The sequence below is a fragment of the Phalacrocorax carbo genome, chromosome 4, assembly GCF_963921805.1.
Source record: "Phalacrocorax carbo chromosome 4, bPhaCar2.1, whole genome shotgun sequence".
Classification (NCBI taxonomy): Eukaryota; Metazoa; Chordata; class Aves; order Suliformes; family Phalacrocoracidae; genus Phalacrocorax; species Phalacrocorax carbo.
The window spans coordinates 69,359,685-69,377,637 of record NC_087516.1 but is presented as its reverse complement, the minus strand read 5'-3'; the positions used below and the strand labels follow the sequence as shown (position 1 = coordinate 69,377,637).

General features: G+C 41.9%; 1 protein-coding gene across 5 annotated transcripts in view; it reads left to right on the top strand.

The window, feature by feature from the left end:
• The window catches only part of AFF1 (ALF transcription elongation factor 1), a 135,951-nt gene that overhangs the window by 82,158 nt on the left and 35,840 nt on the right, over positions 1-17,953 (top strand). For all 5 annotated transcript variants that reach the window (XM_064450364.1, XM_064450366.1, XM_064450363.1 and 2 more), the window contains one exon: positions 16,469-16,513. In XM_064450364.1, the coding sequence (XP_064306434.1) occupies positions 16,469-16,513 (45 nt within the window). The remainder of the gene's footprint in view (positions 1-16,468; positions 16,514-17,953) is intronic.

Below are 17,953 nucleotides of genomic sequence, written 5' to 3'. Positions count from 1 at the left end.
TATTGCCATCATATGAGCAATTATGTATGAACGAAAGTATAGGCAGCAAAACAGTAATACAGAAAATCTGGAAATGAGCATAGTGGATGACAGCCACAAGTAATTAAGTCTTCTCCAGTTCGTTGTCCCCAAAAGCTGCTTCAGGGAAAGATGCAGAAAGCTTTTCCTTAGGCAGAGGTTGGCTGGTGTCTTGGAAATTCTTGGAACCATCTCCCCTTGGTTGGATTTTAATTATAAGCCATTCAGATGGTATGTTAAATAAGAAAAAAAAGTCGCTTCTTCCCTCCAGGTTAAACAGACAAGGAAAGAAACAGCGAACTGACCCTCTCCTGTCCTCTCAGTATTGCTTTGTCTTCTGACAGCTATGTGAGCTTGGGAGGCTGATGGCCCATAGCCTTCCTAATATACCTGACTTAGAGGGATCACTTCTCAAATGCCAGCCAGGTACATAAGCTCAGCACCTCCCACCTCACTTAGCTGTGGGTAAAAATTGTATGTGACAGCTCTGCAGCACTTAAGCCTGGCTGTAAAGAATTTCTGGGATTTGGGAACTGCCATCTTTAATGCAGAGTTTGTGAGATGATAAAAATGTCCTTTAGGGAAGCTTACATTTTGAGTCATAACAGAGGCAAGTATCCTCTACAATGGGATTTTAAATATTAGTTGCAGACTGGTTTTTCTAGGCACAGCACAGGCAACTCAGGCCCTAGAAGGCTGTGTCCAGCCCTGGCAAACAAGCTGAGCGTGCTGCAGGCTTTACACTGAGTGTGCAAAGCTGTTTACTGAGGGGAGGATGAAAGTGTCTCTGTGTGTGTTCAGTTGAGTAATAATAATCATCTCCTAGGAGTAGGCCTTGTCAGCCACGGACACTGCTTTTACAGCTGAAAGTTTAAGTTAAGCTACTCCGAGAGATAGTTTTGTATGCTGGAAAGGGAGACCAGTTAACTGGTGGACAGGACTTGCTGTGGCTTCCAGTCTTCTATGGCAAGATAGGGGAGCTTTCTAAGAGACTTGTCCAATACTTATCTCAGGGAGGATAGCTTTCATCTGTGTATACATGACTTAATAATAATGATTATAATAATAATGCCCTTTGTCCGAACCCCAAAGCATCAAATCTAGAAATATTCTGTTTGCATTTAGGTCAGTTGTAAAACAATGGCAAAAGTTGCCTTTATAAGCAAAAGGATATCCTGCTGTTTTTTTCCCACAGGTTAAGTTCCTTGGTTTGGAAGCATTTAAAAATATTTCTTAAATTTCCGTTAAGGTTTAAAAATAGCACCTGGGCTCTTTCTCAGTTAAGAACTGTCCTTTCTTAAGGAGAGATATAAAATTCCTGTCCTTTCAACACATGTGTTTTCTTTCTTCTTTTCTTTTGGGAATACTATCCTTGGACCCACTAACAAGCATCCCTTTATTTACTTCCCTCCTGCTTGCCTTCTTTGTTGATGCACTGGTGCTGGTGGCTGATGACTTCCAGCTCCCCTCCGAGTTGTGTGGTCTGTCCCAGGCAGCAGCATGGAGCTGTGCCGGGTGCTGGCCTGGGGCTGGTGATGCTGCTCCAGGCTCCAGCCTGCCTCTTCAATTCCTTTGTTTTCTAAATCTTGATGTGCAGTGGTAGCAATACAGAGAGATGGCATGGGGTACTGCTCTTCAAAACAGACAGAACAAATCGAAGGTCCCAGTTCAGAAAAGCAGTCCTATTAAATATTAAAACAGTGTGAGGGCCTGCATCTCCGTGTCTTGTGTACTGAGTCATCACTCAGTAAACAAGATCACAATTCACTCAGTGAACAGGACGTACAGATCACAAGTGTCACCACTGCCATCATAAATCTAACTGTGCTCATTTTCCAAGGGGAAAGTGGTGTTTGGAAAGGGAAAAAACTTGAGAGAGATGGCAGCAGTTAATTATCTGAGGTGATCCCCAGAACAACAGGACACCTCTCAGCACTAAAAACCCCAGTTTCCTTGATGGTCTTAACAAATGTAGTTACTGTTTTCTTACCTTTTTGTTCAACTCAAATGAAGATCAGGACTTACTATCAAGTTGTTTCTCAAGCTCACGTTAGGGGATTTGGAAATTAAGTCTACTAGCTGTAAAAAAATAATGCCTACTGCATTACTGTTTCCATAGAAGGGAAACCACACTAGTGCCAAAATTATGGTTGACATCAGAAGTCAGCCTGCTTGGAGACTGTAGTTCCTACGTGATTTGAAATTACTTCTTGTATAAACACCCAGGGTTTTGCGATGCTGGCACTGAGAATCCATAAGATATACAGTAGTGGTCAAGAACAGAATGGGAAAGAGTTAGAAGTCTGGGAAGCATGTGTAGGTTTTCAAGTGTTGCCAGATTTTTATCTTTTATTTTTTTTTTTTTTGTCGTCAAAGCAGTTGATTTGAGAACCTAGGTGCATCCTTTGTACTCACTCATATTGTTAACAAGTATCTTAATGCACAGATTTTTTTTGTTTATTTGTAAAAACCCCAAAAAGGTAGCTATGCTTGGCTTGTACCCAAGTGAAAAGAATTAATTTGTAAATTGCTATTTGCTTTTAAGATCCTAATTCCTGCTGACCTGCAGCAAAACATGGACCTTTAAATGGTTAAATCACTTTGGGAAGTAAAGCTAGAGCTTCTGAGAAACTTGAAATCTTTGAAATATATACCCCATCATTTGAATTTCCTAACTTGTGCTGCATATTTATTTAATTATGGCACTTCCTGGTTTTCAGCTTTGCTATTGTTGATATATCATACTTATATATGTATTAGCCTTGATACAACATTCCTACTAATGATCATGTGTTAAATTTTGCAAATAACTTTGATGCAGCCTAATATATGATTTCATGCCTTTTTTTTAGAAAAATGTTAAAAATTACTATCTTTCAACCAGGTCTGAGCTGTTTTCCCTTCCAGCCCCGAGAATAATAATACCAAAGCTGTGATTTTACTTCCTGCCCTGCTCCTTTTCTGTGACTATTTTATATTAGCCAAAATCCATATGTAAATTTAGTTATGTCAGCAGAGTACAGATTTATTTTATTTATTCAACTGATACATTATCAACAAAAATCTCCTTTGACACCAGTTCTGTTTAGTTCTGCTAGTTGTACAGCTTCATCAGTATCAGCTGTTTTCTGGAGTAGGCTAGGAGTCAGGCTACTCAAAATACTGTAAAAAGTATGTCTAATAGCATAAATTGCAATGAGGTGTTATTGGAAATTAGAAAATACCTGAAATCATGGCTTGCTGCTCTTACTCAAATGCTTTTCATACCTTCAATACTTACGTTGAAAGACACCTTGTGTTTGTTCTGAAAGGACCAAGGGAACACAGACTCAGCCTGTTACGGACAAGTACTATAGATTCATGTTAAGCAGTATAAAAAAATTCTTTACTGGAGAGACTTTAGGGGGACAGTAGGTAAGAAAGTTGCAGGATCAAGGGGTCAAAATTAAATTCTTGAGAGGTACTATTCAGATGGTAGTTACAATGGGGAGGTGCCTTTGTGCAAAGGTTCTTCATGTAAAGCAATTTACTATTGAAATAATCAGCCTTGTCTGGAGTTCTAGTCTACATGGCTATATGCAGGTGATGCTGCACTTAATTTTCATGTTTAGTTTGTTTGGATTTCAATTATATTATTATTAGATGAAGGCTAACAAGTTATGCATGAATTGCCTTCAGCAACTCAAGATTTTTTTATTAAAACATATCAGTAGTCCGTTCCCCCAGAACACAAAACCCTTTGTTCCTTCAGACAAAGGAAGACAAAATAGCAATTTTTTTTTCCTTATGCTGTTTGAACACAAGAAGGAGGCCCATGCACTTATTTTTAGATTGAGCAAAATAATCCATCTCAGAGTTACAAAAGCGTGTAAAATCTTCAAAGAATGTTTTATTTCCTCTAGGTGCCCACGCAGGAACACGACAGTACAACCATTGTTTATTCAGCATTTTGATGCAAAATGCTTAAATTGCCAGGATCATTCAGTGTCAGCTGAAGAAAGCAAGAGTAGAACTCTAGTTGGTGGAAATGGTTTGATTTGTTTTCAAACCTGCGATGAGGGTGGCAGCAGGCCGGAGCTGCTGTCTTCTCTTGCGAGCTGGACTGCTGGGTTGATGGTGGGGCAGAAGCAGGAGAGGCCTGGTGGTGTGGCATTGTTTTGGTGAAATAACTTAAGCCTTGCCTTGGAAAGGAGAGTGGAGTGGATTCAAATGGGTTAAGTGCTCTTGTGAAATAGTCCCCAGGGGACTTGGCTACATGCAAACTGCTGGTTAAACACTGGTGCTCACAGAGGACTTGAAACAACACCCAGATAAATTATTTTAGAAGGCTCCTGTCAATTTTAAGACTGGTGGATTGGATTTGTAGTCTACAGTGAAGTCTTGTATGTCAAAAGCAAACAAGCAGCATAACACAAATGGGAAAACAAATGCAGTTTTAATGTAATTTTGAAGATTTTCTCTAACTGGATGAGGGAGAGCCTTTCTGTACATTTCTTTGGTGCTTCAGCATTGTTTTAGTGTGCATACAGCAAAAAGTATAACAAGGTTTTTCATTAAATACAAAAGTGCAACTTAATGTCGTAAACAATGGCAAGCAGATCTACTTTAGCTTTCCTTCGATTTGCTGGAATTATTCCAGTCTCGCTTCATTATGATCAAGAACTAAGTTGGTGAGAGGGGAGACATAGGATGCTCATCCTTCACCACTAAACCCACCCAGCTGCCTACCTGAAGCTAGAGCAAAACTTAAACAAGTGCATCCCCAAACATGTATTTTTTTACAGCTGCTGCAGTGTGCAGTGCCTTGTTAGTGCTGCACTAGAAACAAGTTTCTTCTGTTTCCACAAAGACAGTCTGATAACAAGGTTTTTATAAAATTGGTTTTCTATTTCAGTTTTCTTTGTGTTTCATTTCCTCTTTTTGTTCCTCTCTCTGCTACCTTATTGTGTCTTTTTTTTGTTGTGGTTGTCATGTTTTTGTTGAGATGAGGTGAGCTTTCTTCTGCGCTAAGAATGATGCATCTTCCAGTAATTTTTAACCTCCTGTGAAAATTAATCCTAGTCTTAGGCAACCTGCTGAGAAAATTGCCTTCCCTTCTCATGGGTTTGTCGTTCTCTGACAGCAGCTTCCTGAATTTTCTAGAACAGCTCGAGCTGCTGTTACAGGGACTCTGCTGCCAAATAGTATCTGTACGTTGTTTTACGGTAGGAATGAAACCTCAGGCAACATTCTGCATAACAAAATGGCCTTTAAAATCTGTAGCTATGATTTATGAAGAACATATTTAGCTCTGTACAATTTGTGATTTGAAACAAATTATATCAACAAAGATTTCATTACTAGATAATAAAAGTCCCTTTTAATTGTAAGTTTCTGAAATAAACATTTTTGAGCTTAATATGAAAACAGCACCAAGGAAAACCTGCATCTATGCAAGTATTCCCACACTGAAGTCAAGGAAAGGATCGTCTCATCCTTAAAATACAGCTTGTTTTGAAGTCTCTGCATGCTCTTTTATCTGATTAGTTACTGAATTAATCCCAAGCTCACAGGCAACAGTGCAAAGATTTACTCATCTCAGTAAGTTTTAGCTCAAATTCCATCTTTTTTCCTTTAAAAAATGCTAACATGTTTTTTGTATGAACTTTTAAAAAATAAATAAACAAAAACTCCAACCCCTACAATTTGTGAACCTGAAAGAAACCAGAAGAAAATATTGTGTTAACTACCTGCCTGCACTTCTGTTTTATATGATGCAATTTTGCTGTTTTTGTTTGCTCTTCATCAGAGTTGCCGCTTTCCCTGTGTAGTCAGTTCTACTGTGGTTTGCAGGGGTCTTTTTTACTGCAGCAGCTGTGATAGTGACGTTTTCCCTTCATATATTCTTGCAAAAACACAGATGTTTACAAATGCACGGGGCGTATCTGAATAATTTTGACTTTTATGTATACGTGTTTTGGGTTAACCACATGCCCTTTGAATCGTCTTCTGCTGCTTCTGAATCCCCACAGTGTTGCAGGTGGTGCAGGAATGCAGCAGAAAAACTGCTATCCCAAGTGCTGGCTGTGCCTTCCCTAGAGACCATATTGCTGCCCGCTCAGCAGAGCTGCTTGCTGCACAGCCGGGATGCTGCCTCTCTGAGTTGCTGTTAGTGAAGCCCTGCAGAGCGCCCCGGGCTTGTTCTGTACTGTTCCTGGTGCTGTGGGCTCTGCAGCCCCACAGTGCTGTGAAGAGGAGCCAGCTGGCTTAAAAATATCTGCTCCTTGTGTGTGGGCTCATTACCAATCTCAGTCCTCCATCAGTGATGTTGGTGCAAGGTTTGCTTTTGACTTCAGGTTGCTCTCACAAGCCGAGGAATCCACCTGCGAACAGGGAAAGTTGGCATGGTAGCAGACAGTAGCTGTTTGGTTTCTCCCTCAGTAGGTGAAATCAGGTTCACCTAAGTGGTTGGTGGTGCTAGACCTGAACAAGTTGTATTATATTAGAACGGGTAGATGCTGATAAAACCTGTGGGTTGGAAACGAAAATGTGGTTTTATGCCCCAGAGAGCTGTTGAGGTTAATAAGTTTCACCAACACATCCTGCACTTCAAAACCAAGTCATCACTTTGTTTCCAATCTGTTTAGCTACAAGCAATTAAAAAAAAAAAACCCTGAACTGTAGTTCAGAGTACTGAGGCAAAAAAAGTGCGTTTGGCTAGGTTAGTGCATGTGAGAAAATAGAGCGTCATGACACAATCTTACCTATTTGCGGCTTTCTAGGGAGAAGGAAATTTGCTGGTAGCAAAACATACATTGATTGCATAGGAGGTTTTCCTTGTGTCTTTTTGAAAATCTAAAATACCAGGTCCATAAAGTCTTTGAAATTATTATTTGTAAGTTATGCAGTATCAGATGCAATATAAAGGCACATTAGATTTGTAAAATGTAAAGAATTGTAACAATTTTTCCATGCAGTTCATGGGAATTTTACCACTGTAGTAGCAAGGTTAAGCTATGAACTGTGTGCTTACAGAGATCATTTTGACTGTACAGGTTGGCTCTGGATCCAAATGGTTTACCAAACATTGGAAGCTGTCTAAAATTAAGACCTTTGCTCCCTCCAGGTGTGCTGAGCATTAGTGGAAGCGTGCTCGCCTTCCCCCTCAGCTGCACCACTTTTGATATTCATCTGGTACCATGGCCAGGTGATCAAAGGAGCTGAATCAACAGAAAGGGAATGATTGTCTGCCAGGGTAAGTCCTGGAGTGTCTCAGTGCAGGCTCAGGCCAGTGGCCAGTGCCAGGGGAAGGGAAGGGCAGCAGAGGAGTGCATGTGGCTGGGGCCCATGCAGTCACTCACCCTGGCAGCCACTAAGGGCTGCATCGCCTTCCCTGCATTGTCAAGCCTTGCTCTTGAGACTCAGAGCTTTTTCTGTTTCAAAATTATTTTTGCTTTGTCTTCCCTCTCCTCCCTGGCTTCCACTCGAGGCAAAAAGCTCAAAAGCAGAGTCCTGTTCTTGGTGACTCTGCTGATGGCTGACTTGCTCACCTGCCCGAAAGACTTGCGGGGCTGATTTTTTGCCTCAAGGCTACTGTTTTAGTTGGGATTACTTTACGGCAGTTCCTTTTGTGACTTCTATCTGAGATTCATTACTGCTAAAACAAATATTGTTTGCTCTAAGGTTCATGCTTAATGCTGGCAGAGATCATACAACATGAATTGAAATGTAAAGCTCATAGGCATGATAATGTTAGCATTGCTATCTAATCAGTCTTTGTTTGCATTTCTGTTCCCCCTCACCCAACCCCACCCCGCTGCTTTTTTTTTTTAGCATGTCTTAACAATTGCTTTTCATAGTAATAAAATCTTGTCAAATTCTCAGTTTGGATACTGTTTGAAAGATTGTTAGGGAACCTGCCTATCTGCAAAATAAACCTTTAGCTGGTTGAATTGGAAAAACTTTTTGTTTGCTCTCCTCAGAAAGGGATCCCTATGCATCAGACACTTTTGGCAATCAGTGTGTGAAAGAAAAAGATCTGTTGAACTGTGTCTGCAGCAAAATATAAACATCTTTTAAAAACATGTTTAACAACCACCCATACTGCTGGCTTTCTTGCAGGATGGTGGCTGTCTGACTAGAAATTATTTTAATCACAAATATATTCACACAGTCTTCACAGCTTTTCCTGAAAACAGCTTTGTCTCCACATCATCTGAAAAAGTGAATAGAGTAAGCCAGGTTTCAGATCATTGGACCTGTCTTTGTATCATAGATGTGTTTTAATGTTATACGGAACATGTAAACATCCTTGGCAGAGAACACACCTGGTGTCTGGTGTTCCTCAAGATTGCATGTGAAAACCTTTTTTGAATTTTTGTGTTTATGTGTTTGTTTTGATCAACAAGGTAATCTGAGTTTCAAATTTTGGCAGCTTTTTTCAATACATGCCAGAACAATACAGCATCCATAATCAACCATTAGTAGAGGCTTGTTTAAAATACCTACTGTCTTTTTTGTTGGCTTGTTCATTTTGGAAACATGCTCTCTGTGTGTGCATGCAACTTGCATCTGTATGTAGTATGGAGAGGGGGGATTCTAACTGCACAAATATGCAGGTGGAAAGTTGCTTTGAAGAGTAAATTAGCATGTTATCCCTAGCGTGACTTCTGTGTAAGAGAGACCATCTAATATGCAAAATCTCATGCATCTAATATGCAAGATCTCGTGCTCTGAGATGGTTAAGCGTGTATATGTGAAGTGAGGGCAGGATGGTAAGTTTTAGCCTGATTTTGTCCTGCCTGTTTTCAAACTAACCCTATATGCATGTGCAATTTTGTGATCTTTATTACATTCAAATGGCAAAAGCCTGTGCAGTTGAGGTGAAAAACAAAAATAAAGCTAAATATATTTAAATATAATATTAAATGGGAAGCATTTGTAAATGTGACCCTTTGGGGTTTTTTTTGCATGAACAGGTGACCTTCTCTGCTCATAGTTGCAGTGGCAAAGCTGTGATTATGAAACAAAGAAAACTGGCAGCACAATGAAGGGCATGGAACTCATAATTTGCTTTTCTCATCCTTGATGCGCTAATAATTTGTCTGAAATCAGGTGAAGAACATGCTGTAGCTGTTCTTCACCTATGCTGCCTGGATATCTACAGGCACCAGTTTCACCTGAGATGAAGGAGATGGAGAAGCAGGGGACTTGTTCGTGCACGGGATGTCAGAGGGCAGCTCTAAATGGGCTGTGACAGCAGACATGCAAATAAGCAGAAATAAGCAGTCAGGTGGAAATTACTGAGACGAGAAGGAACAGAAAGGTCCGCAACACCTTAATACTTGCCTGAAAGGCAGGCTGTATCCGTTCCAGTTAATATCTGCTTCCAGACCTCCTGTCCTCATCTTTGCACAATCTGTACACTGTTACTGCCACTGGCCTTGTTTGAGCCCACACACCTTATCAGTGCCACTCGGTGACTTCTGAAATAATGTATGGCCTACTCTCTCCTGACAATGATTTTTCTGAGAGCCTGCTTGAAACTATTCTGCCACAGCCTCCTGATGAAGCAAGCTATTTAAAAACTGGGAAGAAAGCTTCAGCCCCCCACTTCCATGCATGAGAGGCATATGGTCCTTGAGCTCCATTTGGCACATGTGGCAGAGTGGGATAAAAATGTGTGCTGTAATTTTTAAGGGAATAGCTTTTAAAAAAAGAAGCAACCATAGAAGCTCTTCAACCCCATTCTCATTAGCAAAAAAAAAAAAAAGACTGCTTATTCCTTGTAGTATCTATGACAAAACCTTATTTTTAAAAAGGTGCCCAGTTTTTGAGCTTTGGCCAAGTGTTGACTGCATTGTGCCAGAGAGGAGAACGCTGGGTTTTTGCAAGGCTCCTTTCAATGTCTCTCTCATTTTCCCCTTCCCCCTCTATCTATCATGCTGAGACTGAGCAGGCTGCTGGTCCCTCCTGCTGTGACAGTCTAGCGGGTGTAACTGTGTCAGCAGGAAAAGAGCACAGTGCAGGAGGGTTGGTGCAGCCCCCTTCCTGTGTTACTCCCTGGTTGGGGCACTGCACCACTTCTGGTTGATGGCAGGGAGTCTGGCCTACATATTATCGTGGCATGACATTTGTGTACCAGGTGGTTCCTCAAGCAGTTTAGCTGGGTTTTGGGTGATTTTTATTATCCTGATTTCCTCATTCATCCCTCTTAAGCGTGTATAACAGAGCTGTGCGAGGCTTGGGGCATGAGCAGAGCTTTGTGCTCATGAGGCACGTAGTTTTTTGGAATTGCTTGTGAAGAGAGGACTTGAAGGTATTTCTGAGAATTTCATCACACAGTTGCTATGCAGCTTGAATTGAGTGCCTGTGCAGATTTTCAATTGTTTTCTAAATTAAGAGCTCCCTCTCTTCATTTGTGGGTATGTGCACTTGTGCATTTTTGTAAGCCTGTTGTAGTAAAGGCAGACTAGTTTCTCATGTAACTTCTAGGACTACTTATGTTTGTGTAGATGCTTGTTGTTATATTGGCCACAATCCTGAAGTCCTCTTCAGCTCAGGATTGAAGTAGTACTGAATCCTTCAGTGGCTGGACTTCTAATGGGCAAGGGTAAACCCTATCGCAGAGTCAAATCAGCAGATCACGTGCTACCCTAGTATGTATGGGGAGGGGATCAAACAAAATCTTTCACAGCCAAATTTCTAATAGGTGCTTTAACTGCTAATTCCACTTCTTTTTCACCTCCTTTAGCATAAGGAAAGCTACTTTTCATGTGATTGAATGCATTATGGTACAGGAGACAAACATTTAACTTCTTCAGGGGAAGCGTGATGCTATAGAGCAAAGCAAAACACACTTCATGTGGCCAGCTGCAGTAGGTTATCATGTAGGTAGTAATTCCTGCGGGTCTCTAGCCTTTGAGTTGTTTATGCTCTGATAAAGTGAAAGCATTAATGTCTTTATTACTCAGGTAAAGAAACTACATAAAATTTATCGCTGAAGCATGTGGTATTTATATGCATTTTTGCTTTCTGTACGTTGGCTTTCTGGATATGTTATGTTTTGCTCTGTGTGTAACTGAGCAGAAAGGTGGTTGCTGGAATCTGTAGGAATTCATCAATTTAATCTCTCTGAAGTAACTTCCTCAACTGCATTTTCCCAGAAGGAAAACAAGCATAGTAGTACTGTCTGAAATTACTCTGAATTGCATGTCCTTCCCTACGTTATTATCTGGGCAATGCACTTGCTTATATCAGAAGCTTTTAAAGCGTTGAGCCTGCAGTAGATGCTAAATGAAACTGTACAACTTCTTTGTCAAAACAACCCAAATGAAAATAACCCCTCCCAGAAAATCCTGAAAATATATGGTACCTTTATTTTATTTAAACTTTCACAGGTTTTGTCTTGGCTGAGGTCACTAGTAGTGAGGAAGGAGGAAGTGGGTGATTTTGTGCAACCAGCAAGGGGAGAGAGTGGATGTGGGATTTAGGTGGTGCTGGTCTGACCTATTATGTTGAAGTTATGTTGAACCAAAAGGTTTGAGTGAAGGCCTTTTCAGACAACTTCAGCTATACTTAACAGTACTGTATTGCCTTGTAGTAGTATTTTGTTAACCTTGAGATGATATGTCTTTGCAAAATATTACTTGGCCTTCGTCAACCAGTTGTGCAGGTTGGTGAATTGGAAAAATAATATTGCAGTAATTATAAAAAGGAGATAATGTGGCAGTGTCGCACCATTTTAATAGCGTGATGCTTTTTCTTTAGTAACTGAGAGAGGCTTAAAAGTCATTAATGGTAGTCTGCATTTTTCTGTAATCAAAATTTATTCAATGTATTTGGCTTTATGTTTATCCAGCTTTTTGTTGGAAAAACCTTAAAACCAAACTTATCCTTTACATTGTGAAATGTCTGTTACGCCACTTAAGTCCGTGAATCCTTATCAAAGAGATACTTGATTTTGTCTTCATGACCTTTTTAAACCTTTCTCTTAGCTTTTTAAGCTTGCAAGTAAGGAAGTCGTCTGTTAAATTAGCCTTGCAAAACTTATTACGGAAATGCATCAGTTCAGGTTCTGCTCTTATCATACATTATCGTATGAGTATAATTTTAAATTTGTCCCTTAAATCATTGGTCATGTAACAGGCGTGAACCATGTTACATAGTCTGTGTCTATCCGTTCCTGGGATTTTTGTGGGTAAGCACTGCAAATTATAAAGGCGGCAGTTTCTTCTGCCTGCTCTCTTAGAGAAGTTTTCTCTCTTTCTGAACAAGATTTCTTTCCAAGTTACATCCATTTATTTAACCTCCCTGGGGCCTGTGGGCCCGCATCAGCAGAGGAACTGAGCTGGAGTCTTGGGTCAGATGTGAGTACCTGCTTGTGGCTGGACATGTGCCTCTGGCTCTGGTGGTGCCTTGTGCTGGAGAGATGGTAAATAGAGAAGCATGCTACCCTGCAGACCTTTTTGGAGGCTGCAAGATCACTGGGAGTTTGGCCTTCACTTGAGCAAAACCAGACTTTTTGGTAGATAAATTAGTATTATTGCTGAGAGGGGTGGCTGATATTGAAGTACAGCATCAGATTGGGTGGGAATGTTGGCATTAAAAAGCAAAATCAAAACAAAAACCCAGCAACCCAACGGTTCTGGATGTCCTATGATTGCGCTTGACCTCGGCCATCAAAATGTTTGAGTGGCACTCGGAGACATCTGCATCATTCCCAAACTGATAGCGAGTATGAATGTGGCATGAGGAAATCCTAGCTGCAGATTGTGCCAATGTCAGTGTCAGCCAGCAAATATACACAGGGCTTAAATCAAGCTGTCTATGAGGAGTACATTACAGTGTTCCCTGTAAAGGCTGTAAAACTGCTAGTGGGGATAGAGAGCAATGTAATATTTTATCTTCTACACCCACAATCCTCAATAAAGCTGATATCATTTCAGTGATTTCTTTGGTTTTAGGGCTTTTTAAGTCTTCTTTGAGCAACACTGTATTTCTCCTTTTCCCTAAACTCTTCTCTTAAATCTGTCAAGGACAGTCCTTGCTGCTGGATGGCAGTTGTGGTTTAATGGTAGTTTACAGGCTGAAACATAGCCAAGATGTGACTTGAAGAAAAAATGACAAAAAATTACTCAGCATGCAGAAAAGCCCAACTCCCTCAGGCGCTGGATGCGTAGCATTGTAAAAGATGAGGAGTCCTTGGACACTGCAGCTGGATGGAGTGGAAGGGTATGTGCCTGCCCTCTCCAGGACTAGCAGATTTGGGGTGCAGGGGCTGTGATGGGCTGCACCCTCACCGTAGAAATGATAGTCACAGTCCTACCTGAGAGACAGGAGGGTTCCCCAGTGCAGTCAAATGGCTCTGATCAGTTTTGTTGTGGTTTTGGCACTGAGAACAAATTTTCTGTGCATGTCCCGAACAGTATGTGATTTTAATCTCTAGAGCAAACTTTTCACCATGTATTTGATATGGGTGTTGCAAGTCCATTTGTGGGCAGCAGTTTTGTTTACCTGTTGCACAGTTTACTGCTGGTGAAAGTGTCGTTCAGGTGCAGCAGGATAGCAGAACAGAAATTAAAGGTGCCTGAAAACCCATGCTCTTCAGGGAGAGTCTCCAGCAGGGGGATGGGCTTCCTAGCATGTCCTAATTTAGTGGCTCTGGGAGTAAACTGCTAGCCAAAGATGAAAGCAATCCTGACCATCTCTGATACCTTATGTCCTGTCTCCAGAGCTGCACATATTTTGGGGGCAGGTACTTAAACCTTGTGTCTTAAAAAGGCAAAAATAGAGGTCCTTGTCCTGCTGATGCAGACTTCTGTAGTGCTCGTTCAGTGTCATGTGTTTGCTTTTCTTTAAATTTTGTGCCATGAGGAAGAAAGTGGCTTCTGCTAAGCCACTGAGCCTGTGAAGAACAGCAGTCACTGAACAGTGCCCTTCTGGGGATACGATAAATCCTCCTGACAATTGCAGTGTAAGTTCTCATTGTATGTAAACCTGTATCAATTTCAAAGCCTCTTCAGGCTTATCTGCATGTGAGTTGTTTGGCAAGGATAAGAGAAGTCCAAACTGGCTGTTGCAGATATTGACTGATTCTCAGGTTAATCGAATTCCACTTTTGTCATCAGTTATCACCTCATAAAACTTTAGTTTCTGAAACGGGAGAATCAAACTGATTTTGATTTGTTGTAATCAATCCATTGTAGAGAGAGTTTTTGAATGCTTTGTCCAAGCAGGATCTTGACTCCTTATCTGTTTTGTGGGAAGGGTTTTTACTGTGGTGCTCTCATGGGATATCTCAGGAGGTTTCTGAAGCAATCTGCTAGTTGAATGCTGCTTTTGTGTACAGCAAGGTGCAAGTTTCTGTGTCTGCTGTTCACCACTTATTAAGTAGTAAATTAGCTGGTTAAGCTTGCTGGGAAGAAAGAGAGGAAAAGAGGGACCCCTTTTTGGCACAGTGAGTTACGAAGCATCCCAATTTCTTGCCACGTGGTAGAAGTGCCCTGCTGTTGGCTCTCCCTCTCCCCCCCTGCCTGCTGTGGGGCACTTCTGCAAGCCTTGCTAGATCCCAACCCCTTGCTTTCATTTGTGTGAATCACCTGGCTGTGCCTCAGCTTCCATTTGTCTTGGGGTGAGTAAGGTCAGAAGCAGCTATCCATGTGTGATTTTTCTGAAGAAAAGTCAAATCCCTTGTCAAATGAGAGCCTTATATAGGCACAGACAAATGAGGTTGCAGGGAAAGAGGCTCCTCATCTCCTCCTCTCCCTCCAAGGTAAATAGTGCAGCATATGGGAAACAGATGAGTGACCTTTCTGTGAGAGTGCTAAGGACAATGCTTTTTGACTTTATTAAAAGTGTTTCCTTGCATTGCTGTTTACCTTTTTCTGGGGAAGATCCTTCTGATTGGGCACTGTAGCTCACTGCCCTCTTCCTTTAATGTGAGGAGCATCTTCCTGGCCTTTCCTTTTCAGCAATTATGCCAATAGCTGGATGGTTCCATTGAATCTCTTGTTTATAGGCAAGAAACTGATCTTGGATGCACTTTGCTCACTCTAATTACGCAGCTCTTCAGTAGTTTTTCATTTCAATTTCCTTTAATGATGTCAGTTAGGAAAAGATGCATAAATGACAGGTACTTTCAAAACACGTGCCTTGCTGGTAGGTGAGAAGCCAGTCTGTCAAAGTGAAGTGGTGTTCCCTGTGGCCAGGTGGCAGGTCAGTGTGTGGAAGCAGCACGGGTCCTGCTGTGGAGCACCCCCAGCACCTAGTGCTGTTGCATCCTCTCCCACTGTGCACAGCCTGGCCATGGAGCAGGTGAGCTCTGTTGGGGACGTGGCTGTTCGCCCTGGCTGTGCGGCTACCCCCATTGCCATGTTCCTGGGGAGCAGGAGGTGTTCTCTGTGCTTGTCCCAGCCCTGCCATGCCCAGCAGTACCCATGCTGCCGTCATGTGGTGTCGCATGTGTGCAGGGGGGTGTCCTGCCAGGAGCCGCTAAGTAGTTTTGCTGATACGTTAAAAGCGGGTTTATGTGTTTGCACAAGCTGCAATGCCTGTTGTTATATAACTGGCAAATATTAGCATTGCTTTTGCTTTGTACACTTCCCCAGAGCTTCATTGTGCCTGGGCTCGTGAGCCTGGTTGAAGGCAGCTGTAGGTGCTGCCGTGGCTATTTCCTGGTCCCCTTCATGAGCATTGGTGGAGTGCCAGGGTTCCACCAGGGAGTTGGCCTCCCTTCAGAGGTCCTCACCGTGCTTGCGTTGGGGAGCCCCAAACCCTGCTAGGCAGGCATGTGATGGTCACTGCCTGGGCTCCAGCAAAATGGGTGGGGGAGGTACAGGGACAGTCCCTTGATCCAGATCCAAGTCTGGAGGCTTTTCCAGAAATCACCTTGTTGCTCTTACTCAGATATGTTCAAGGTTATATTCTGAACTGCACAAGTTACAATTCTATTGCTTTTCTATTTTTTTTAATGGCATTTGATGTTCCCATGAGACCAAGAACTGGCATTCAAGGGCCTGGTACATGATTCCTCCAGTTAAACACACCTCTACTTTACCTTGTCCAAGCTTAGGGCTTCATACTGGCTTCTTTTTCTGCTGAGTGCACATGGGTGCATAGAAGAATGCAAGTCATGAAACAAGGAATCCTGTCAGCTGAATGAGCACCATTGTTTAATGAGCTCTGTTGCTCTTTGTTATTTCCTCAAGAGATGCTGTTTGGAGACACTTTCTTTCTTGTCTGTCTTAGAATATATCTTCTACTAAAGACTTGAAAACAACAGGCTTTGTAGAAGTGTATTATTAACTGCCCTTCTGATGGGGCTTTTAATTCTTATTAGCACTTTATTATTGATGGACTTCCATGAAATTTATAGAACCATTGGTAAGCAAATGTTTGAGTCATCTGTTTGCCTCATTTCAGTTTGTAAAAACAAAACAAACTCATGCCGTTTCCCTCTTTTTTGTTGTAGCAAACCTTCCCCAGTGATGTCCAGTCTATTGAAGAAATTTTGAAGGTAGGTCCTTTTAAATAATAAAGCTCTGTGTTTGCTTATATTTTGCATGTATTAAAGTAGCGTGTGGGGAATTAACCAGGATTAACCAGACCGCTCTGCTGCTGGTCTGTCAGCGGATGTTGCAAACACTAAAAGTGTGTTTTGGGGTACGCTGTGGGGAAGTAAAGATAAACATTAGCTTCAGATACAGCTGAAGTTGTAAGACCTGTCTTTCTATCAGTATGGAAGTGTAATACAGTCTGGTACTGTCCAAGAGCAAGACTGACAAGTCATCTGAAACAGCTAGAGCTGCTCGTTTGTCAGGTCAAGGACTTGCCATTACTGAATGCATTTCCTCCAAAGGCGCTGGGCATGCTGCCTCTTGTCCATGCTGCCAGCCCCAGGAGCATGCACCTGCGTCCCTCCCACCTGCAAGCACGTGGCACTGCTGCTGGGCCTTCACTGTAATTCTGGTCCATTCGTGCAAAGCTAAGCCAGCTCTGATGCAAAACTCTCTCTGTAACCTTGTGTCAGAGCTGGCTCTGTGAGCAGCGCACAGGCCCCCAGTAGGTGCGTCTGAGTACGTGTCACCCGTTCACTGTGCATGGTGTGAAAATGCACTCTGATCTGCAAGCTGGTCATGCTGATACTGAGAAGACAGTGCCTTCGTGTCGAATATTATTTTGAGACATTGAAGTTGTAATGGAAGTGTTTGGTTTCTGTGATCAATTTCCCTCACTGTTGCTTCAGGTTGCAAAATCCTGATGCCTTTATTGCTCTCACGAAGCTGTTGTTGGGGCAGCTGTTGTTTAGCTGAAAGGTAGCTGTGCACAGGTGCTCACTAGCTGCACAAGTACTCCACCTGGAAGTGTTTCCTTTCATGTTTCATGAGACATTCTGTTTTCTTGCCTGTTAGTAATGCATAACACTCTTTTTGTAGCAACCACAAGCAAGCATGTACAAATACCTGAAGAGGTGTAGCGCAGTATATTGAGGAGTTTATCATCTATTCAAAGATTGCATAGCTAGTAAATGAAGTGAGCAATGAACTGGACAGTGGGAGGGAGAAAGGAGAAGGCAAGGGTGGTAACAATATGATCAAATAGTTAACCCAGGTTAGCTGTAGGCTGCTTCTAGTTCTTGCACAGAAGCCCCTGTAGGTTGATGCCTGCTTATAGAGCCAAAGGTAGCAATGTGGTTTCATTCCCTGTAAATCTTTGCATTCCATGTTATTCCTAATAGATACAGAAACTAGAGACACTTCTGAACTTTCATATTTGTACCTTGATGAAAGAATGGCACTTGTAAATTATGACACAGTAGAGATTTTCACACTTCAGTCTACTTGGTGCCAAAGGTACAAAAACAATGTACTTTGCACTGACACGTTCCTCATTAATTTCTTTTAAACCCCTGAGCAAACTGTGTGTGGTGCATGTTCATCATGAGATGTGTTCAGCA